The sequence below is a fragment of the Gorilla gorilla genome, chromosome 5, assembly GCF_029281585.2.
Source record: "Gorilla gorilla gorilla isolate KB3781 chromosome 5, NHGRI_mGorGor1-v2.1_pri, whole genome shotgun sequence".
Taxonomy (NCBI): domain Eukaryota; kingdom Metazoa; phylum Chordata; class Mammalia; order Primates; family Hominidae; genus Gorilla; species Gorilla gorilla.
In genome coordinates, this window is record NC_073229.2 from 142,450,117 (window position 1) to 142,475,332 (window position 25,216).

General features: G+C 38.7%; 1 protein-coding gene across 3 annotated transcripts in view; it reads left to right on the forward strand.

The window, feature by feature from the left end:
• Positions 1-25,216, forward strand: part of SLC35F1 (solute carrier family 35 member F1) — a 411,934-nt gene that overhangs the window by 349,528 nt on the left and 37,190 nt on the right. For 2 of the 3 annotated variants that reach the window (XM_031012534.2, XM_055391937.2), the window contains 3 exons: positions 11,576-11,735; positions 19,977-20,133; positions 22,010-22,062. In XM_031012534.2, the coding sequence (XP_030868394.2) occupies positions 11,576-11,735; positions 19,977-20,133; positions 22,010-22,062 (370 nt within the window). Of the gene's footprint in view, positions 1-11,575; positions 11,736-19,976; positions 20,134-22,009; positions 22,063-24,073; positions 24,346-25,216 lie in introns of those variants that run through there. The other variant, XM_063707817.1, reaches the window with a different exon arrangement.

A 25,216-nucleotide genomic window follows, 5' to 3' on the forward strand; every position in this document is an offset into this window, starting at 1 on the left:
TTCACTGATGATCAGAATTTGTTTTTAAAGCTGATAAAGGCTTTGATGATACCCGCTGATCCTCAACAAGGAGGATCTTGCCCCCGGGACAGCTCTGCTCTCACCGAAGGCAGATTTCCCCGCAACTGAGCTAGAGAGCTTGTGTCTAATTATCTGTATGTTCCGGTCACCTAGATTTCTAGGTACTTGTCCCAGATTTTCAGTGCATGGCAGTGTCATTTTTTTCTTTCTTTCTTTTCTCCTTTGAGAGCTGAAGCCAAAAGTAAAGTGAATAAACTTGAGCAACTAGAAAGTTCGGATGACTGGCACAAGGGGACATATACAATTTACACATTTAAATTCCTATTGGTAGGAAAAGAAAAGTAGTTTGGTAAAAATATTTTTCTAAATCCAAAAAAATAGGGTATTTCCTGGAAAAGGGCTGTTATATATAGTCAGCACAGTGACACATTTGATTAGCTTAGCTCTCTTGGACAATGTGATGGAAACATGGCTTTATCCAACATGAATATTTTAAGACAGTAAAACCTAAACAGTAAATTCTGAGGTATAGGGTTTGGAAGGGGAGAGCATTGTGAATAACATAGCTCTGAGAAGGAAAAAAATCTCAGGGAGAGAGTGTAAGAGAGGTGGTGGCTGTCTACCAAAAAAGTTCGTTCCAGATGAAATATACTACTCCCTGGAATTACACTCCTGGTCAGATTTTCAGATGCCTCTGGGATGGTGACAAATCCAGGCCACAAAATTAAAATGGTTATTGATTGTATGTGAATGTATGTTCCACGAACTATTTTCTACTCTCTTCAGCTGGACTGTCAGCTTAAAGAAGACTTCTTGTGTGTGTGTGTGTGTGTGTGTGTGTGTGTGTGTGACTGAAGTTTGTCCTTTTAAAGATCCTTCCCTGTTAACACTTCAGTTTTACTCACTGGAGATGAATTTATATATGTCACTTTTAGAAACATGGGAGAATTGCCAATTAGAAGCAGAGGAAGGGAGAGTGGGGAAATGTTCTCTTTCCTAGAATCACCTACCAGTTGCCTCAGGTTTAGCCTCTGACAGCTGGGCCACTTGAGGAGAGCTCTTTGCCTGTGATAGCCAGAGGGGAGCATTAATGAGGATCTGAAGACTGGCAGAGGAGTCTCTTTTGGGCACAGACCATTAGAAAGAGGGATGAGGTCACCTCATTATGCTCTGCTGGAATTGGAGAAGTTTTTTAAAAATAAACTTTTTAAAATAAACCATCAGCTTCCCTTGAAAACACTGACCTGACTCTTGTAGATTTTTACACTCTCATACATAACATATGTTGTTTTATATATTTTGAAAGAAGTACAGATGCTCCTGGACTTACGATGGTGTTACATCCCTATAAACCCATCATGAGTTGAAAATACTGTAAGTCAAACCATCCTAAGTTAGGGACTGTCTGTATATGCTCTAGAGAGGAAATTTGGAAACCACAGAGAATTTGGGCCATGGAGTTGTGAAGATTCAGTTATCCCATTCAAAGATAACCATTGTTAACATTTGATTCTTATAGATTCTAATTTTCTCCATCCAGAAATTTTTATGCCTAATACTATGATATGTAGATGTGTAATCAAGAAACAAATTTTTACATGAACATGTATGTCATCTAAAGCAAGCATGGTATAGAGGGAATGTAGAAGGACTCCTGTCCTTCCCATGATACCACCCAGGTCAGGGAAGACTTCCATTCCCTTCTAAAAGCTGAGATGATGGGAGAAAACTGTCTCTCTCTCTCTCTCTCTCTCTCTGTCTCTCTCCATCTTTCCATTCCCTACTTGATCCACCCCAAAGAGGAAATAGCTAAAGTTAATATCCAGTAGGAGACTTTACCACTCGGAGTTGTGATGCTTTAAAAGAAAACTAAAAGTTTTGAGGAAAAAAAACTACAGTGCTTCATTTCTGCCTGCTCTATGTCCCTTGCTGGAAAGACCCCTGAAATACAGAGTCCAAGACCTGAAGACCATTTCCCCCAGGATATCTGGCTAAGAAAGTTTAGGCTAAGTTAAATTGGAGTGGGAGATGGGAGGCAACACTGCCTTCTCCAATCCAGGTCTAAAATTAATACAGCTGTTTGATCTCCATTGGTTCTTGGGGTCTTTTAGGTGAACCATGTAGAATACAACCAATTTGACCTACAAATATGGCAGTTTCAAATGAACCAAGCTATTATTTTCTGCCAGTTAAATCCAAGAAGAGAGGAAAACTAGGTGATTGGGACCACAGCATCCAACATTAAAGAAGAAAACAGAACATGTAGTATTTTAGACACAAAAGACAGCCTCTAAATAGACATTTTATTAGAATGGAAACATAGTACTATACTCAGCTTTTCTGAAGGTAGTTAAAAGCCATAAGTTGAAGATAAAGAACAAGCATTGCCGAGTTGTTAGGTTTGTAAGTAGAAAATGGGAATGCTATGGAGATTTCCTGAAATCACTGTTCTTAATTTGCAGAGCAGTTTTCCAATCTTAGTTACCTAGATTTCCTTGTCATTTTCATCCATGTTGCAGAGCATATAAGTCAGAAAACATAAAATACCATGATGTACTAACTTTATTACACTCTGATTATTTTCTTCATGAGTTAAGGTAATTATTTGAACAGGTAAAACTGAAGTTACAGATTTGATCTTTTAGAATAAAGCACTTCCTGCTTTTATGGAAAGAAGTAAACTACTGGCCTTTTCCTGCACTTCTGGGCAAAGCTACTCATTCTTTTGAAAGTACAATGAATTTTGTTATTACTTTGGATTATTTGATGGAACTTTGCATAATCAACTCAGAAAAGCTAACAGTAGGCTAAAGTATAACATTTAAGTGCTATGTGACCATCTAATTTTTCTAACGAAAACCCTCTATCTTGTTTATCTGACATCAATATCACTGTGCTCTTTTCGAAAAGGGTAATTTTTACCCAACTGATATTTTCCAGCAGTAAATACAAATATCCAAATTCAAAATTTCATTTGAAACTCCATAAAAGTTTGGAGAAAGATACAGATTTTCCCCCAAAGCCTTCATTTAACATTTGACAATGAGATAATGGATGTAAAAGCTCTTTGAAATCCCTGGGGATTTTTTAAGAGGGGGAGGGATGTTGAAGACTAAAAAATATGGCAGTAAATTTCATCTGAAGGGAAAAACAGATGAGAATAGCCAAGATAATTTTGAAAACAATGAGTAATGAAAACCAATTTGCCTTAGAAGACATTAAAAATGCATTGGTAAAGCTACAGCAATTAAAGCAACATGATACTGTTGGTAGTATGGTATATAACATGACCCTAAAATGGATCTTAATATATATAAAATATACTATAGAGAAAATATTGCAGAGCAACAAGAAAGGGACTGATTATTCAACAGATGCAGTGGGAAGGTTGACTGTAATAAGAAACTGAATTAGCTATTAACTTAATTTCATGCAACAAAATATTCCAGATGAATTAAAATTTTAAATGTTAAAAAAGGAATCATAAATAACTAAAAGAACACATAGATGACTTACCATAGTTGACTACTTCGCTGATTTGGGGAGAGAGAAGAAGTTTTTTTTAAAATGAGCTTATAAATAAATATTTAAACCCATAATTTTTTTAAAGCTATAAAAAATTTTCAACAAATACGATAAAGGTCTAATAGCCTTAATAATATATAAAGATATTTTATATATCAGTAATAATAATAATACTTCAACAGAAAGAAAAAGTTTTGCTTCATCAGTGATCACATAACAAATTTAAAACAATTATAAAAGTTTATGTTTGATATAAATTGGCAATAAAAAAGATAATGTGCAAATTGATAGGAGTACAGTAAGATTGGAACATTCATACTCTGAAATTGGACAAGTAAATAGCCACTAACTTTCTGGAGAAAATTTTGACAGTATGCATCAAGAGTTTTTAAAAGTGTATACTCTTTAGACCTATCATTTCATGGTTGGGAATTTATCCTAAGATAATATTCAGAGATATAGGCAGAAGCTCATATTTAAGTGTGTTGTTTGAAGCATCATTTATAATTCAGAAGAACAGGAACAAATAAAATCGTCAAAAATACAAAAATGATTAAAATAGTACTTTATAAAAATATTGACAAATACCTCATTTAAAAATGGGCAAATAATTTGAATAGACATTTTTCAAAGAAGATACAAAAATGGCCAATAAGCATACTAAAAGGGGTTTAATATCATTGTCACTAGAAAAATGCAAATCAAAATCATAAGGAGATACCACTCCACACCAAGCAGGATAGCAAAAATCAAAAAAAAAATACAAATGTTGATAGGATAAAGAGAAACTAGAACCCTTGTACATTGCTGATGTGATTGCAAAATGGAATGGACACTGGAAAAGAGTTTAGCAATTCCTCAAAGTGTTAAACACTGAGTTACTATATGACCTGGCAGGGCCACTTCTCAATATCTACCCAAAGAAATGAAGCCCACATGTTCCTCATAAAAGCTTGCTTGAAAATGTTCATTGCAGTATTATTTATAATAACCCAAGAGTGGAAACAACCTAAATGTTCATCAACTGAGCAATGTGTAAGTAAAACGTGATATATCCATACAGTGCAATATTATTCAGCAGTAAAAAGGAATGAGGTGTGATACATGAACAACATGGATGAACCATAAAAACATCGTGTTAAATGAAAGAAACCAGTCACAAAGGGTCACATATTGTATGATTTCATTCATATGAAATAGTCAGAATAGGTAAATCCATAGAGACAGAAAGTAGATTCATGTTTGCCAGGAGCTGTGAGGAGAGAGGAATGTACAGTAACTGCTAGTGGGTATGGAGTTTCTTTTGAGGATGGTGAAAAGGTTCTGAAATTAGATAGTAGTGATGGCTGTACAACTTCACGAATACACTAAAAACCACTAATTGCATAATTTAAAAGGGTGAAATTTATAGTATATTTATTATATCTCAAAAATGTTAAGCTAAATCTAATGATATGATAAAGTATCTATATTACAGGTTTAGGGTTTTTAATTTTTTTTAAAAAAGAAGGCAAATTCTTTTGGGTGTCTTTATCCTAAACTGGGAGTCCCTGGAGTGCAGGGACAGTCTTATCTACCTTATCACAAAGCCTGGCTATGCCCATATAAAGCAGTCACACAACAAAAAATTATTAAATAAATGAATGTAGTGTTTCCTTATGGTGTTATGAATTTCCTGAGGGAAGAAAGAAAGGATATCTTGTTCATCTATATATGCCTTCACTGTCTCCACTCAAAACCTGGGATTTGGTAAATGCCCAGTAAATGTTAGCTGAATGAAAGAATAAACTTTTCCTGGCTTTATTCTTCCTCTAATTCTGCAGTTCTCATGACTTCCTCACTACCATTCTGCTAATTTCATTTAACCTATTTCTTCTACAAAATATGAATTTTATCCCTGTAATATTAGTTGTGTGTATCTACGCCTTTATCTGTGAATGTATTTAATTGACTTGTGTCTGTCTCTATAATGTCTTTGTGATTGTAACTGAATTTATAAAATTCTGAAGTTACTCTGTTCACTTGACTGGATGAGGCCAACTGGCACTTGAATGATGGTGATGATGCAACATTTTTGACCTACGCAGATTCCATTGCACAATCACTATTATAAAGTTATATGGTTGTGATAAATGCAGTTGTACTACATGACTCTCAAAATTGATGCAAAGTGATTAAACAAAGAAAACAATATAAATTCTGTCCCCATGGCGTGTCTTATAACCACACGAAGCCCAATAGCCTCACCTGTGGTGTGATACCGTAGTATCCAGTCGATATCATACTTGGCCTTGGATTCTCTCCTGAAACATCCAGAGGCCTTCCCTGGTGCCGACTGATGAAGGAATTCCATTTCATGAGACTTAGGCCATAAAAATATGCTTATTGCAAAATGGCCAACTATCTCCTCTTCTTGGATTTGGGCTGGCTCAAAATTATTCAGAACAACACTATATACAAATATGCATATATACATATGCATACACAAGCATAATAGTCAACACATTTTCTTTGTAGAAAATTTAAATTAAAGTGCACAGTGTCAGAGTAACAGAATGCAGGTCAGCAGGATTTAGGGCCCACATGAACACACACAGGGGCTGGGGCTTGGGGCTTTGGTAAACGCTCAATAAATGTCAGCTGAATGAAGAATAAACTTTTTCTGGCTTTATCTCTCCTTTAATTCTTGAACTCTCATGACTTCCAAGGGGGTTTTGCAGGAAAGAGCCAGAGAAACAGAGAAGAGAGTGAGGTTCCCTTGGATATTGAAGGGAGGGGGGCTGTAGCAGCTGGCCGCCCACTTGGCAGGGGTGAGGCAGAAGTACCGATGACCCAGAGGACTTCCTCTCTCTGCTTTTCCTAGCTCCCTCTATCCCACCCCTCTGGGGCTGGGACGTGCCAGCAGTTGCCCGAAGCCCCTGGTAGCATTGCTAAGGGGAGACAGCCCCCTAATCCCCATCCCATGTTACTGCTCCACAGCCTGTGCCTCTCCCTGCATCCCAGACTTAGAGTTGTGAGCTCTTGTGGACCAAAGACTTGTAAAATATTCTGTAAAACCGGGATACAACTGGGGAGACACACCAGCTGTAAAGAGGGTTTGCAGCCTGAAGGCAGATCTCACAGACACTCAGAAAATGTTCCATCTTCATGAGACTGTCCACTACTGGGACAGCTTCATGACCATGTTTGAGGGGGCTGCGCGCATCATGATGAGCACACTTTCGGAAGTGTGGGTGTCTAAAGCCAGGTTCAGGGGTCTGCGGAGTGCTGGCAAAGGAAGGGAGCATCCACAGAAGTCCAGAGAGAAGCTCAAGTAGATTTTGGCAGGAAGGAAGGGATGGGATGCGTGTGTGCAGGAGAGGGCATAACCAAATGTGATTAAAGGCCACAGAGAAAGGCACAGTGATAAGATGGTCAGAGATCAGCTGGAGTGGAAAAGAAAAAGAGGTAGGGAGAAAGAGGGGAAATTAAATGACGCTTCAATCTTCCTGTACATATACATATTTTTAAAATTTTAGTGCTACTTAATGTTGACTGTCTTCTGTTGTCTTAAAAGTAATGTCAGCATGAACCTTTTTTATTTAAATAACTTTCGGAAGCTGCACTTGAACTCTGATCTAGCAGTCCAGACGCTAGTGTTTTAGCCCCAGTTCTAATACTAATTTGCTTTTCTCTTAGACCATCAGTTCCCTTATTTATAGAGTAAATACAGTCATAACTCCCTTAAAGGGCTGTTGTGAAGATTTACTTTGTCTACCATAAAAATAACATAATCGTTTTTACAAACTGTAAGTGCAAACTTAATGCAACCAACTGTAAACGTTGTTTAAAACTACAGGGTTCAAGCTGGGCGCTGTGGCTCAGGCCTGTAATCCCAGCACTTTGGGAGACTGAGGCAGGAGGATTGCTTGAGCCCAGGAGGTTGAGACGAGCCTGGGCAATATAATGAGACCCCATCTCTATTTAAAAAATGAATTAAAAAAAAAACTACAAGGTTCAAATTGTAATCCTGTTGCTATCACCATGACTTCAGAGACTTTTCTCCAGCCATTGTGTACTGTGTGCCTCCATGTCTCTGTCTTTTTGTTTGTTTTGTTCTGTTTTGTTTTGTTTTGAGACAGAATCTCACTCTGTTGCCCAGGATGGAGTGCAGTGGCACAATCTCAGCTTCTTGCAACCTCTGCCTCTCAGGTTCAAGCGATTCTCCTGCCTCGGCCTCCCAAGTAGCTGGAATTACAGGCATGCGCCATCATGCCTGGCTAATTTTTGTATTTTTAGTAGAGACAGGGTTTCTCCATGTCGGCCAGGCTGGTCTCGAACTCCTGACCTCAAGTGATCCTCCCGCCTCAGCCTCCCAAAGTGCTGGGATTACAGGTGTGAGCCACTGTGCCCGGCCGTGTCTATAAAATTAGAAAACAGAATCGTAGACACCTCTGGCATGTGTTGCCTGAGGATTCAAGGCATAAGGAGAATAAAATTCGTTTAAATCCTTAGGGGGAAAAAAGGAATCTATGTAAATCTAAGAGTAATAAACACTTCACTTTTCCATTAAAGTATTTTTAATGTCCTTGGAGATTTTTCAGAGCATAAGATGGTTATAAAATAATATTTGTTTATTTTTTCATATGGATATTTTATAATTTCTTTTTAGATTCAGAGATGTATGCAAAGAAAGTTAAATCTACTGAAAAGATTAATGGCAATCAGAAGAGGAGTTTTTGTTTGTTTGTTTGTTTTCTTTTTTAACAGTTTCAGTTATAATGCTTCTCTTTTCTACCACTCTAACAACCACTTAGCCAAGGAATTAAGCTACGAGAAAACTATTGAAAAATTATTTTGTCAGTATGTTTTATGTTATGTGACCACGAGGGGAAAGCTGAAGGCAAAAATCACTAAAAAAGAATAGCCTGTTTACTAAGAGCAGCTGCCAAACAGTTTCTCTTCAACAGTTACAGATGCCATGGTGAGAGCTTCAGCTGTAGCAATTAAATATTCCTGTCATTGACCTTCACTAAAACATTGTCCAAAAAATTATTATGACATAACTTCTGCTGATACGAACAATTTGTGTGACCTTGAGCACATCATTTCACCTCTTAGGACTTAGGAAGCCTCAACTATTAAATAAAAAGGTCTTGGTGATTCTAAACTGGGGAGATACTGCCCTCCAGGGGCGTTTGCAAATGTGTAGAATGTTTAATGGTCAAGGCCCAGCAATGCTAACTGCCCTACAGAGAGCATGAGACAATCTTGCAAAATCAGTTGTCCCACCCTAAATGCCAGTAGCAACCTTGATTATCTCTAATGTCCCTTCTGACAGTCAGTGATACCATATGTCTGACAATTCATTGATTTATTCAGCCACCAATTACTGAGGCCCCATTGTATGATAAGCACTAGGCTTCTCTCCTCAAGTGCCCCAGAAACACTGGCTTGATTGTATCCTTCTTTAAGAAAAATTATGATTATATTCTTCTTTCCCTTCTGTTCTTTCTAAAAGTTTGCACTTACCCACAGGACCACCTGACACTTACAAATAAGGATTTTCCAACTCAAACCATTAGGGGAATAGATCTCAGGACTCATCAAGTGCTCTGGCTTTTCTAATGACACTGAGAACCTAAAAGCTCACCTCAGCTCTCCTCAAAGATTGGACCATGGCCTAGCTTGCCCTCAATAATTCAGGAATAGAGGCCTTCAGCTCCACTGACTGAGGGCTTCCAGCCAGATAATGAAACCCTAATTCTGTAGTGTGCAGCTAAATATTTCAACTTGATTCAATCATTTTTAATTTTTAACACAAAACACCAACTGTTTTATGCCCAGTGAGCAGTTTTCAATGACAAACTGAAATTTCCTAATACACTGAAATAGCATCTGAGGCTATCTGTAAAACCTACCTTAGAGCATATTACCACATCATTAACTCACATTGCTAATTAACTGCAGTGAGCAACTGTGTGCTGTAGTACAATCCTACCTGCCACCACCTCCTTCCTGTAGCCCCTCCAAGAGTGCTGTGACCTTTGGGCTCAGCCCCCAGCCATCACAGTGCTACTTAGCATTCACATGGTCCTTCCTCACCTTATCATCTCAGCAACCTCAGGGATAGCTTACTATTCTGAGTGCTTGTTTCATTTTGCAGAGGAGAAGACCAGTGCACAGAGAAACATGAGCATCTGTCCAGGTCACAAAAAGCTTTGGGGATAGAGGGGATTCACAATGCTATTTGCAGTGCCAAGAAGCCACTCTGATGTTCAGGGATGCTTTGCAAATACGCAAACCTTTTCCAGCCTTCAGTGAATCTTGGAGACTCTATTTTGATGTTTCTGGTCATTAAAAATCTTTGTATATATTTGTTCAATAACTCTTATTGAATACTCTTCTTAATCCCTGCAGTGTTCTGATGCCAATAATCCTGTGCTAATTAAGTACTGTTACAGTTGGAACTACAGAGGAGAAGTACAGCGTTCAACAAAAGCATCAAATAGGACTCGACCTAGTCTGGGGATCTAAGAGGCTTTCCTGAGGAGGCAAATTATAAGTGCAGGCCTGAAGGGTAAAGGAGGAGGAAGTTCAAGCAGTGGAGCACTCCAGAAGGAGGAGTGTACATAAGTGAAGGCCCTGGGGCATGAAGGAGAGGCTTGTTCCATGTAGCAGAGGATGTTAGCTCAGTCTAGGTGGCAGAAGTGGGAGAGGGTGGCATGAGTAGATTTGAGAGATGTTTGGAAGATTAAATTGGCAGAATTTGGTAATCAATAGGATATAGGCAATGAAAGTGAAGGAGTATTGAGGATCACTGCCCTGTACTGGCAGCTGGGTGGTAGAGGCCACTTGTTTAGAATTCCAGCAAGGAGATATACTGGATGGTTGGACAAATCATAAGTTCCTCATGTGGTACAAGGGACTTGCAGTTCTATGTGACATCACTTTGTCTAAGAAAGACCCTGTCTTGGATAGTGTATCCAGAGGTCTTACCACAGTGTGGTAGAATCTGAATTAGTTCCATGGAGCCCAAAGCGTGTGTTTGAAAGCAGAGTTATAGACCAGCAATGAGGGCCTCGTGATTTAAGAATTACTTTCATATGTAGTATCTCTGAGGTTCATGCTGATCTTTGGGGAAAGTTGTTATCTTCATTTTACTAACAGAAATTTGAGGCTCCTGAGCTTGTGATTTGCCCAAGGTCACACAGCTGTAAATGAGAATCTGTACTCAAATTCAGGTCTTCTGGCTCCTAGCACAGGGGTCTTCTCATTTCACCACATTATCTCTCTACATAATTGGGGCAAATTCTCTATCAACTCTTTGGACTTACATGTCAGATGGAATCTCACTATTTGTACAAAATATATAAAAAATGAAATCAAATTTTTTTGCTATACTCTATTCAACTTTCTTTAAAAATTTTTTTTCTAATAGTTCTTTTAAGTATTTCTACTTTTGAGACTCATATTTATATTTATATTTAGAGCACTTTTTTATTTTAAGAATGAAATGACAAGAACAGATCAATTTTTACTGGTAGCAGGAAGACAGCTGTCCAGGAGAAATTAAATTCAACTTTTGTCTAATTTCTAATAATTTATAAAACATTATAAGACCTCTGCACCCTCATCTCCCATTCCCGGATCTACTCATAAAATAGGGGAACAATGTAAAAAGGCTGGGTGTACTGTCCCCGAACCAAAGATGTTCCCATGGAGCATGGCCTGGCCCTGAAGAAGACAGGAGGCAGAGCTGCCCCGGCACCTGGAGGCAGGAGACTCTTCACCACCAGCCCGTCTTATCAATTTGCCTTCTCCCCTTTCCCTTAAAGTTTGGGGGATGTTTACAATTAAGTAAATAAATAAAGCTAATTTCCATTTATTTCAGAGTCTGTTTTAACTACATCAAGTCTGGGTCTACACAAAATCTCAGGTTCAGGGGAAAGGCAGAACCCTTTCTGCAGAACTAAATTACTTTTCCCTATTACATGGAATGCTTCCTCCTGAATCTCCTGTTGTTGTTTACCTTCATCCCTCCCAATAGCTCCTGGACTGTTTTGTGATCCCAGTCGTGATTTTGCTCTCCTGGTTCTTCCTGCTGATCCGGTACAAGGCTGTGCATTTCATCGGCATCGTTGTCTGCATCCTGGGAATGGGCTGCATGGTGGGAGCAGATGTGCTTGTGGGAAGGCATCAGGGAGCAGGTGAGTCTTCGGATGTTCACCAGGTTCCTTACCTCTGCGGGTGAGGCCAAGGCAAGAAATGGAATGTTCATAGTTGGGTGAAAACAAGGACCTTAGGAACCTGGATTTCCCACTATCTGTGTCCTGTTCATGTTTGTTCCCCACACCTGAAACAGGGCACACAGGAGGTGCTTAATGCATGTTTCTTGAGTGAATGAGTTTGCAAAATACAGTTTTCATGCCCTTTCTGCATCCATTCAGAAACATGCAGACAGTGTTTAAAACTGAGAGTCATGACCTACCAAGAAGATGTTTTGGAGGTCAATCCATTCCTGAACCAGCTGCCTGGCCCAAGCCCTGGTCCTTGGTGGTAATGAGTTAATTCACTCCTGAGCCACAGGGCCTTCCACACATTTCCCCAACCCCAAACCTTTCTCTGTCAAGCCAGAGAAAGACTGAGCTTTTAAACTACTGGGTGAAGGTTGGTTTATAGGCCCATGAGTAAATAAAGTTTGAGGACTAGTTAGGAGTGCTCCATAATTTTAGGAGGGAGAGTTAAGTTCAGTCTTCTCACACATGGTTTTTAATTTGTTTTGCGAGGAGGGGTTATTGGTATCAATTAGAGTTTATAAACCCATAAGGTAAAGCTGCATGATTCACTCATCAAATTGCTGTGAATCTGCTGGGGGAGCCCTGAGTCAGGGTGGTTTCCAGAAGACTCTTTTTAAAGCATTGCAATTATTTAAAATATACCAAAATTTTAGCTACAGAAGGGTTTTTGGAACAGAAAAAAAAAATGACCTTCTTTGTTAACATTAGAAATGGGATAGAAAGTACCCACTTTTCTATAGTTCTTGGAATTGCCCTTTCTTCTGGGAAATTAGATGATAAAGAGTCAAAAGTGGACTGTTTCTCTTTATGAGACAAGGTCACGTTAAGTCTCTGAAACAATGTCATGTATGTTGTACCATAGAACTTTATAACTGAAAAGGACCTTGTTCAACTCCTTTGTAATTGACATATGTGAACACCAAGATCCATCCAAACCAAGTGAGTTGCCCAAAGTCACAGAGCTGACAAAGCAGAGACTGGAACACAAGGCCCCCGGCCTCCAGGGCAGGCCTCTTTCTCTGTCCCATGTTGCTGGGGGCTGAAGATACAACATAGAACAAAAGAGAGACAGCCTCAGCCTCACACATCCACACCATCTACACAACACCATCAGTCCCCACTTCAACAGAAATCTGAAAATAAATACCTCAGTGTTTCCCAGATTCTTTTCTATGAAACACTGGTTCCATGACATATTGGTAGACGTCATATGAAAAGGCCAATATTATGCTATATACATGTAGTAATGTTGATATGAATAATCTTTTTGGACCAATCAGATAATATTTTTGTCTTATACAATGTGGCCAGTTGTTCTAAAGTCATATATATATATATATATATATATATATATATATATATATATATATATATAGTTTGTTTGTTTGTTTGTTTTGTTTTGTTTTGTTTTTGAGACAGAGTCCCGCTCTGTTGCCCAGGCTGGAGTGCAGTGGCGTAATTTCAGCTCACTGCAACCTCCACCTCCCGGGTTCAAGTGATTCCCCTGCCTCAGCCTCCCAAGTAGCTGGGATTACAGGCACCTGCCACCACACCCAGCTAATTTTTGTATTTTTAGTAGAAACGGGGTTTCATCACATTGGCCAGGCTAGTCTTGAACTCCTGACCTCAAGTGCTCCACCAGCCTCGGCCTCCTAAAGTGCCAAGATTACAGGCATAAGCCACTGCGGCCGGCCTAAAGTTGTAATTTCATTACACTTTCTCAGCTTTCCGCACACTGTGTAAACACAGGCTAAGCAGAAGCAAGTACCCTTAGTTATAAAAACTCTATCTTCATGAACCCCAGCCATTCATCTTGGCCATCATCTTGCATTCGATAGTCAACTATAAAGATGAACATTTAAGCCTAGAATGTTAAGCTAATTTGAATTGAGTTCACTAGATTGTATTCATTAATCCTGTAAAAAATGTTGGTTTGATTTTAAATGAAGTGTTAGAAAAGAAGCAAAACTGCTTAAGAAAAAGAAAGTAAGTCTGTTTGAGAGTCTTTCCAAAGTGTCATTTTTAAAAAAACAATGTAGATGTGGCTAAAACATACTGGAGTGGAATTTGGTTTCTCCATGTGAATCTGCTTAAGGCCCACAGCATCATTGCTTTTGTGATATACAAAGCATCAGTGTTAACAGAATTAAGCTTTATCATTGTGGAGCACCTTCTGTGCTATTGAAATGGTGCCCAAGTACATAGAATGATGTTTTAAGACCAGCCCAGATATAGGATCCAAGGACTCATTTTATAAAATTATGATTGGACATGCTCTGCCTCTATAAAAATATTAAAGTAGGCAGCAATTTAAGCCATCACAGAGAACATATTTTTTTAAAGAAAAAAAACCCCACTGGTTTTGAGGTCAATAGAATCCTAAAATTGTTACATATCATTATCAAAAATATTCCTTTTTTTTCAAGTCTATGGCAGAGTTTGTTCAATTGCATTAATCAGCCAGGGTCACAAAACTTTTCTAAAATACTGCAGGTACTCACCAGAACATAAGTCAGGCATCCAAGTCCATATAAGATGTCATCACCAGGCCAGGCACATTCAGAAATCCCAACGACTCAAGAGGCCAAGGCTGGAGGGTCACTTGAGGCCAGGAGTTAGAGATCAGCCTGGGCAACACAGTGAGACCCCATCTCTACAGAAAAAATTAGCCAGCATGGTGGTGTGCACCTATAGTCCTGCCACTTGGGAGGCTGAGGCGGGAGGATCGCCTGAGCCCAGGAGTTTAACGTTATAGTGAGCTATGATTGCACTACTGCACTTTAGCCTGGGCAACAGAGCAAGACTCTATCTCAAAAAAAATCACAGTAATAATAAAATTATCACTGTATTAACAATTTTGCACAGGAAAAGAGACTGTCTGACTTCATCCTTTTTATAATGCTTAATCTATGTTTCATCTTCGTTTTGATTTAAGTCTGGCTGAAGGAAACTTCTTAGATGGCATTAAGTACTTCATGTACAAAATATAAGTTTCAGGGCACAGAATGATGTGCCAGGAATAGGGCTTTTGATGAAACTTGACCAGCAAGTTTTCCCACTCTAGACAGAGGTGGAGAGAAAGCATCCTAGTCCCCAGCCTGGAAGACTCTGCCTTAGAGACTATAGAGTGGTATATGTGTTGGGAAGGATGCAAACAGCACTTATGTTCTCATTCTATGTCTGTCACGTGTACAACTCATCACCCACTATAGGACGCTTCCACGCCTTTGAGCTCACTTGAAGGAAATGTCTTTTCCAAGCTTACCGGTAAAAAATCAGTGGGCTTAATATGTGTATTCTCTTTGTCACCTTGGCTCCATGTCAGCAGTATAGGCCTCCTCCGAAAGACCATCTCTGCATTTACTGATGTGCAGGGCAATAGGCAATAGAAGTGGCTTCTGAGAATATTATAACTATTATAGATGTGTTGGAGTGTGTAAAAATGACTTAGTAAAGTTGAAAAGATTCAGCACCAGGACTTCTCTGCTTGCCTGGGAAAACTTAATGGATATAAAAGGCAAGGGTAGAAGGTACTAAGATTAAGATAAAACCTAATCAAAATAGCTCCTTGTTATGAAACATCCTTCTCGCCCTTCAAAATATCCTTTTCTAACACAATACATTTATGACATCTTTTAGTTCATTTATCAAAGATGTTAGATGCCAACAATAATTTTTTATTACACTTAATTTTACATTTATTTCAAGGAAAGGAAAATATTTTCAAGGAGCCAGGTAATCAAACACAATCAAGTAAAAATGACATTTTTTATTGAGTGCCCTCAGGTGTCAGGTACTTTATTATATATTATTTCATTTAATCCTCCTAACTATGCAAAGAATTTTTGTTGTCATTCTTGCAGCTGAAGAAATCAAGCCTCAGAGAAGATAAGCAATATGTTTAAGGGCACACCATCACCAAATTACGTGGCCCAGATATGAAATTTAGCCATTATTCTTTTTGCTATAACACTTAGTCCTTATTTTTCCATAATTGTGACTTCTACAACAAATGTAAAGACGTTTTATCATAGTAAATTAGTGTAAGTGACTGCCCTAGGTTGCCCAGAATGGAGAAGTTCCCCAGATGTGGAACTTTTAGTGCTAAAACCAACAGAGTCCCAGGAAAACAAGATAGTTGGTTCCCCCTATTTGAGAGGCAGATGTATTCAATGGGATGGATACATTTTCAGGAACTGCACTAATAGTCTTTCAACACTCTAGAATAATATAACTCACCATTTATTTCTTGTCCTAGTAGTAAGTCATGATTTCAAATAGCCTTCCTTTTTCCTCCCACCACCACGCATACACAAACATGTCTCCAAACATGATGTTTCTAGTACTTAAACAAAAATCGGATAAGGAAAGCCAGTTTTTGCAAAGCAATTATGACTAGGTTGATTAGAATCAAGGAGCAATCCAAAATGAGAAACGCCTAACCCAAAGAGACAGGTGCTTCAGGAAATAATTTATTCACTTTTTTAAACTACCATTTAGTGAACACTTACTAAGTGTCAGATACAATGCTAAGCATTTTACATGTCATATTTTATTTTATTCTCACAGTAACCTAATTTTAAGATAAGGAAACTGAAGTTCAGAAAGACTCTGTAGTTTTCCCAGTATTACACAGGTAGTAAGTGATAGAGATGTGATCAGACCCAACTCTACCAATAAATTGAAAGCTGTTCTCACTGAAAACATTTACCATAGGATGTGTTAAGACCTGTTCAGTCAGCTCAATTCATGTAGCCTTTTATTGAGAAATATAATGCTGCAGGATTCATGCTGGAGACCACACAGAATATACAGCTGAGTGAGCCACAGTCCCTGCCCTTCAACCATGATTTGTAAGAGAACAGTTGGCTGCGGGGAGATGAGATACACAAGTTAACAAGTAACAGACAAGGAGTGGAGTATGGTGGGTGCCATAGACAGATACCAATGCTGTGAAATTCAGAGGAGGGAGAGAACTATCGGTTTGGGTAGACATTTCATAATTTTAAACATGTCCATTTACCCAAAATTTGTAAATCATTATCACGTATTGTGGTTTTATACATACGTAAATGACAGATGTTCTAGCATAACTTTCACCATGAACATTGTGCAAAAGTTGCTATCACCGTGTCAGGCATCTACTGCATTAACTGTGCATAAACTATGTTAATATTTTATATGTTATTAATGTAATATGTTATAATTTCCAGTTAACTATATACAAATTTTTTTTTCTGCTGCTTATTTTAATAGGTAAGAAAAAACAGCTTTAGCTAAGCAAACTTCTTAACAGAGGAAATAAAATTTTATAGTAAAGGGTTGATTGAATAAATCTCATTAAAACATATTCTCCCTGGATTAAAAAATATATATGTGTGTGTGTGTGTGTGTGTATATATATGTATATATATGTGTGTATATATGTATATGTGTATATATATGTATATATATATGTGTGTATATATATATATATACCATTTTTTAGCATAGAAATTTAGACCTACAAAAAATGAGAAAATGTAGATAATAATTTTTGCACCTGGAAATAACTAGATACAAATTTTAGGCACAAAATATTAGTCTTAGTACCTACACTTTTTATTATATCAAACACTTCATTATATAATTGGATAAAATTATGTTCTGGTTAATTTAATTATGTTTAATTAACTAAATTTTAATGTATGTTATATGTATAGGTACCTACTTTCAAATGACTTAAAAACTGACAAATATAATTATCAGCAAATTATAATAAATAATATTTAATCTTTTTGTTAGTGATAACTTAGAAAATACTTGTGAACTTGTGGTTACACAAAATTGTGTTGTGATGATCAATAATTATTACTGAATTGGTGAAAACTCGAAGTACTGATGAGTATATTTCCTACAGTCAAAGGCTAGTTAACAGAAGAGGCCATAACGGTGTGGCGTTTGAAAAATATTGGCGAGACTATTCACTGAAACAGTGTGTCCTCTTTTTAGGACTTTTAAAAGGTAGATTGATGCTTCTCTAATTTCTATTAAAATATTTCATTATGATTTAGCTTTCTTCAATTCATTCTATAAAATTAAATTTATTAACCAGGAGTTATATTATGCAGCACTTCCACACTTCACTAGTACAACAATAATTGATATTCATAATAATGACCCCATGTCATCACAAGATTCTAAAATGTCTTCTGAGTGAAAAGAGACTGGATCATGTTCATTATAATTTTACAATCTTAGTTATAGATACATTCTATTTTATGGGTCATTCTTCAGATGAACTACTTAAAATTAAAAGTTTGTCATTGTTTTATAGTTGACACATAAAAAAGATTAATCAGGTTGCCAAAGATTTCACATTCTGTCACAGCAACCTTAATTTTCCTAAAAGATCTGCCCAGGGACCTCTCACCAAGTCTGGTTTCTCATTAGGGCCTCATCAGATTCTCAGCTCATCTCCTGGGCAGTGATGCCTAACTCCCCATGAACCCAAAGAGAACTTCCAGCTCTCACAAAATCCCATTCTCAGCTCCATTCCCTTGAGGATGACTCCAGCACAATGCTGCCTTCAGGATCTCTTCCCCTCTATCTCCAATCCTTGACAGGAAAAAGAAGTTGCCTTAGAAAAAGTGGCACCATTTAGAGATAGAATCTTCCAAGGTGACCACAGATTCTTTGATGTGAAGCCACTGATTCTTTGATGCCCAGATTCTTTGATGTGAAGCCACTACCTAAAAACACTCAGTGCTCCCCACTGAACAGTGAGAACCCAGGCTCATCGGGGAATCCAGGGCTAAGCTATCATGAGTCCTTTCCTTAGAATCATGCTGGAGTAAGCACCTTTTCCATCCTCAACTTCCACTGCCCCAGAGCTGCAGGTCAGCTGAGCTCCTGCACTGCTGACTTATGCAGGACAGAGCCAGAGACCACTTGGGTACAGAGCCCACCAGTGAGGCCACTCTAGCTGCTTATTTCTGCTCTCCTCCTTCCCTGGCTCCACACTTCCTGGAGTGGGAAGTTTGCCCAATTCTTGGAAATACCTGGGTAAAGCATTTATTTTGTTTTAAATCAACCAAAATTGAGTTTATTTTTATTTATTTATTTGAGACAGAATGTCACGCTTCCCCCAGGCTGGAGTGAAATGGCACGATCTCGGCTCACTGAAACCTCCACCTCCTGGGTTCTGAGGGATTCTTCTGCCTCAGCCTCCCAAGTAGCTGGGATTACAGGCACCCGCCACCACATCTGGCTAATTTTTGTAGTTTTAGTAGAGACAAGGTTTTGCCATATTGGCCAGGCTGGTCTTGAACTCCTGATGTCAGGTGATCCACCCGCCTCGGCCTCCCAAAATGCTAGGATTACAGGCGTGTGCCACCACACCCAGCCCAAAATTGAGTTTAAAACAAAAAGAATTTTTAATGAAAAAATATTAATGTGATAGTGAATTACATATATTTACACTCTTATGTTACTTTCCTCAGGGGAGTTGAAAATTTCAACCCATAAATCCTTTCACTCTCATTTTCTAACAGTTACACATTTTGCCCATGGTCAAAGTGCAATCTTGACGGCTTCTGTTATAGCTTCTCTCCCTGAATAGCAGAGGGTGGAAATGTATACTGCTTCTGTTTGTTCTATACCATGTTCACTAAACTGCTGGAAAATGTCCTGAAACCAATATAACTTGTGCATGTATTAGCATATATTCATAGACATTAGCCGGGTGTGGTGGCAGGTGCCTATAATCTCAGCTACTCTGGAGGCCGAGGCAGGAGAATCCCTTAGAACTTGGGAGGTGGAGGTTGCAGTGAGCCGAGATCGTGCCACTTCATATTTGTATAAATCTGATAAGTGAAAATCTGATACCTGGACAGAAGATAGTGGGCTTTGTAGAGAGGGTGTGATCTGGAAGAGACTGATCTCTTTCTTAGAGAAGACTTCTAATTATGTCAACATAGGCAAACTTTTTATGTCAGAACATGTCTAGAGCACAGATAAACAAACTTTACTAAATCTCAGTTGGAAATTGCATGACTTCTATAAAAATGTCAAAATAGAATAGGCAAGGGAAGCTCAATTTGCTGATGCCAGATTCTTGTTAAGAAAGTTTTAATGATGCTCCCTCTGTTTGTTTGTTTGGTTGGTTCCTAGGGGAAAATAAGCTGGTAGGGGACCTTCTGGTCTTAGGAGGAGCCACACTCTATGGTATTTCTAACGTCTGGGAAGAATACATCATCCGAACTCTGAGCCGAGTGGAATTCCTGGGAATGATTGGTCTCTTTGGAGCATTTTTCAGTGGAATTCAATTGTGAGTAAAAATAACAAGAAATATAGATAGTAGAGGGACTGTCGAGACTTATTCTTACAATTTTTGTTCTTGGGATGTAAAAATCAAGGCTGGAATCCAGACACCAGCTTCCTGTACAAAGGACTCATGAAATCTGCCAACTCAATATCTTTATTAGTAAATTACCTCCAAATTAAATGAGTTTAATATAAATATTTACAAAACACTTAATGTTTATAAAACATTGTAAATAATTTGCAAGAAGGCATTAGAAGCATTAGGATTGATTCTCTGAAATCCATGAGTGGGTTATTACTTAGAGAAGTAGAAAAACTAAGCATAAATGCCCCAATTCAATGCATTTCCAAAAAGGAACATTCTGTCTACTAGTGACAACCACCAATCGAAAACTTATAGTTTAAAATTACCCTTTTATAAATGTGTGATTTTACTGCCCGTGGATTTGCAAGAGTGGACCATATTTCAAATTTATCTCTTAGAATTTAGCATTTCTACTTTCCTTAAAAAGGTGAAGATATAATACAGACATTCACTAAGCATCACAAAGTCAAAAGCACCAGTTTTGCAATAATTCTACAACTGGAACGTATAAGTCATCCCTGACTATTGCCTCAGAATTTGTTATGAGAATAAGTTTCAATCAAAGCAATTTTCCACCAGTAAAGACCAATATTTTAGCTTCATGGAAGACATAAAGAATGATAGTATAACCTCCAGTCAAATTTTACTGAATCCCTTTCTACAAACAGGTAATTCTGATTTCACCAATCTCTTTCTACAAAGCAAGCACTTTCTAATTGCATGGGTTCAGTGTCTGAAATTATCTATGGAAGATATTTTGGCATCACCTTAAACAGGTTTTACAAATAGGCTGTTTTCAACAATCCTCCAAATTTTGGTGTCTTGAGATACTGGTGAAAAACTTCACAGCAAACAAGGCACAGTCTGAGAAGGATTTATTTGGGGTCCATTTTGAAAGTGATGGCATTTTAAAGCTCCTAAATTTTGTGCTTCAGCTTTGTGAAAGGAAAAGGAATTACCTAGTTCAACTATTCATAGCCAACATTTTGTAGATAGATGGCTTCTTTTATGGGTTATTATTCTTGAGTCCAAAAAATATGTTCAGAGATCTAGTGCTCATTTGCTTCCGTTACAGTCTATTAGAGTTGAGTGTTCCCTTTGGGGGACAATGCCGCCAAAATAATGGAAGTGGCACTAGGGTGTCCTTGGCAAGTGGGATATATTGAGGGCTCACTGGAATCAAAGTAATGCTGGTGAGTGATACCAACGCCACCTCCCCATTCTCTTCTAGATGAGAGGTTCTCAAAATATGGTCCTCTGAGCAGCAGCACTGACATCACATGAGAACTTGCCAGAAATGCACATCCATGAATCTCACCGGATCTCTGAATCAGAATCTCTAGGGTTGGGACCAGGAAACAGTGTATTCTACGCACTCTCCAGTTGGCTGTCATGTACATTTAACTTTGAGAACCATTGCCCTAGAAAACACTCAATCAGAAAACTGATTAAACCTGCAAGCACAGACATTTTCTGAACCTCACCATTTGCTTTTCAGAAAGTATCTGTCAAACAGAAACAAAGGCTGCAGGCAGACTGTTTGGGTGAGAAGAGCAGGAAGGGTTGAGCGCCCCAGGGCCCCGTGGCACACCCTCACACACCGACCGGCTTCTTCAGGGATAAACTGCACTCTGCCTAATTAGACTTGCTTCTGCATGACTCAGAATTCTTTCTGAAATTCATCTGGTTGCTTCATTATTTGTATACATCTGATAAGTGGGGGGGAAAAAAGAAAGAAAGAAAGTAGAGTGCATTCTAATCTTGCTCATCAGGTTCATTTCCTTTGAATTTGCAGAGCTATAATGGAGCATAAGGAACTGTTGAAGGTGCCCTGGGATTGGCAAATAGGTAAGGAGTTGGCTCACATACGATGCTCTTTTTATAACCTGAGAAATGTGTTTGAAGAATGATGTGGGTCGGGTGGAGCACAAACAAGGAAGGGATTCAGAATGGTAGGGGACAAGGGAAATGAAATCCCTTTGTCATTTCGGGAAATCCTGCGCACTCTGAGAGACTAAATTGTATTATTCATAGTGTTTCCTAATTGAGCTTCTGCCCATTATCATTGCCAAGATGCCATTAGGGGAGACACAGAAGTATGTTATTAGGTTAAACACCAACAGAAAAAAAAAAACTGGCCTGAGGCAGTGGTAGCACATAAGTGACAGCAATTTGCCTTAGCCAAGAAACACTAAACTGATGTAACCATTAAAAAGTGCTACTTTAGTAAAGGGAAAAAAACTGAACTTAACAAAAAACCATGAAAGGAAACAACGTAATGGGCATTCCGAGCCCATAAAAACCTTTCAGAAGGGAGCAGTTTGCACGAAAGAAATGGTTAATTGGTCTCCAAATGGATTTAGAAAATACCAGACACGCTTTGAGCTAGTTAATAGTCATCCAGGACTTCTCAGGTTCCACCTGTTTCTAAAACCACTTTCCTCAAAGAAATTTAGGACAAGGATTTAAGATCCTAGGAGATGCTGTAATGATCAATCTCAGCAAGCCCTAAAAGGGACTGACATTTACTACCCTCAGAAGGTGTCTCCACGGTGAGCACAGAACGTGGCTTATGGAATTGCATGGAAAATGTGTGCAGAGTGAATGTAAGTGGCAGGGAGGGGGCTTCAGACTCTTCCCCACACTGAAGCTGGCTGCTTGAGCCATCTCCCCCTTATATGACCTTTGATACAACTTTAGCCAAATTCTGTGTCCATAAGGAAACACAATAAAAACATAAACTGCCGTGCGTCACTTTACCTACCTGTCCCCATCCCCTAAGCATATGAGGCCAACTTACTGCAGACATCATTCCCTCTGAAGGCACATTGTGAGCCACAGAATTGTGCCTGACTCTCCCTAGGGTTTCTCTCTAGTGACTTCGAGGGCTGACCAGCCTTGAGTCTCAGAGTCCTGCCATTTAATTTCTCTCCAGTTGTGCTACAGAATTATATAATTAAATGAAAATCAACAGGGCAAGGAGAGAGAGAAGAGGAGGGCAACAGGGAAAGGAAACCAGTTGCATGTTACCGAAAGCATTTGTCTTTGTGACCCACAACACCAGAAAACAAAATGTTACCTGTGCTTGACAGCACTTCACATGCAGTGGTCCATGAGTATAAATTAGTTTTATATTGATGGTAATAGTAATGATCAAAAAGAATTTGTCCTCAAACTATGTGGATGCCATGTGCATATCCACTGAGGTTCTGTTATAATTCAGTGTTAGTTAAATAAGTCATCAAAAGATAGTTTTATTCTGAGCTCTCATATTGCCATTAAAATGTCAGTCCCCTATAGTTGAAGATGATGAAGGACAGTGTAAAAGGAACACATTACAGAGCCATCCATTTAATTTCTGATTGGAAATGAGGCCAAAATGGCCTCCATAGCACAGTAGGGTGACTTTAGTTAACAATAATTTATTGTGTATTTCAAAATAGCTAGAAGAGATTTAGAATGTTCCCAACACACACACAAAAATTAATCAATGGTTGAGGTGATGGATATCCCAAATGCCCTGACTTGATCATTACACATTGCATGCATGTATCAAACTATCACATGTACCTCATAAATGTGTACAATTATTATGTGTCAATAAAAAATGGCCTCGAAGGGGAATCAAATACTCATCTTCCTCTTTCTGAAGCATTTGTAGGGTTGCGTTTGGGATGTGTTTACACCAGGGCCTCCTTGGTCCTCATTATCTCGCCCTGACCTACTGCAAGGTTCTGTTGTTAGCTCAGTTCTAGACACATGGCATGCAGGGGATAAATGTTTACTAAGTGAGCAAATGAATGAATGGCAAGCAACAAAGATGGTCCTATTCTTTCCTCTCTCACCTCACAAAATACAGACAAAAGGGAAGCAGTGGAGACAATGGCAGGAGACTTTAAGCTTGACATTGCACTTTCTTTCTGTGGAACTGGGAGATGGCATAACAGCCACTGCAATTCATGGGTCACAGAGGCAGGGAGACATCAAGGGAAGGTCAGCACCCTCTCAAACCCACCCCACACTCCTTGAGAAGTCACCCGAGAGGCCAAGCTCTGATGACTATGTCCTGATGGAAAGCTCACATTCTTCTGTTTAGGAGACCAGAATCCAATAAGTCTTCATTTCTCAGCGTCTGTCAATGAATTTCTCTGCCTCCCCACTTTCCACATTAGTAATCTAACCTCGTATAATCTGTTGGACAACTCATGTGGTTGCCATTTTATCAAAGTGGAAAGATGGTTGTTGTTGTTGTTTTCCTTGGGGTTAATAAATATGTCTTCTATTTTTTCCTTTGGGATACATGTTTTCTATTTTCTTAACCCGAAGCACTTTTAAAAACAGATTTTGTTATTTTCCTACAACACTGGCCAATTGCAAAATATAGAGCAATTAAAAGCAAGAAGATAATAGTTATTGTTGTTTGTTTTTATTCCATTGTTTTAGAGTACCGAACAGAAAGACTGATTGTGATTATCTAATCAGTAAACTCAAGTAAAATGTATGATCGAATACAGCTAAAAATACCCTTCTGGGGAGCAGGAATGTTAGAGTCACATTCATAAGTCTAATAAACAACTTAAACATTCCCTTCATCCCACGGGTCACACTGTCATACTGTGGGTCATACTGTGCTAAAGGATGTGTGAGCAAGTGCAATCAATGTGAAAGTCAAATGTCAGAGAAAAGAAAAGGGGTGCCGGGTCAGTGAGCACAGGCTTGTGGTATGCAGGGGCTTCTTCACTTTTGATGTTGTGGTTGATGCTTGTCTTGGTTTTGGTTTTAGTATTTTTCCTGGAGGCCAAAACAAAAGAAAGATTTGGCCTCTCCCTGAATATGGAATAATGGGACTACAGAGCAGGAAAAGACCTAAAGGATAATTAAGAATACAGCTTTCCTGGCCAGGTGCAGTGGCTCACAGCTGTAATCCCAGCATTTTGGGAGGCTGAGGCGGGCGGATCACTTGAAGCCAGGGGTTCAAGACCAGCCTGGCCAACATGGTGAA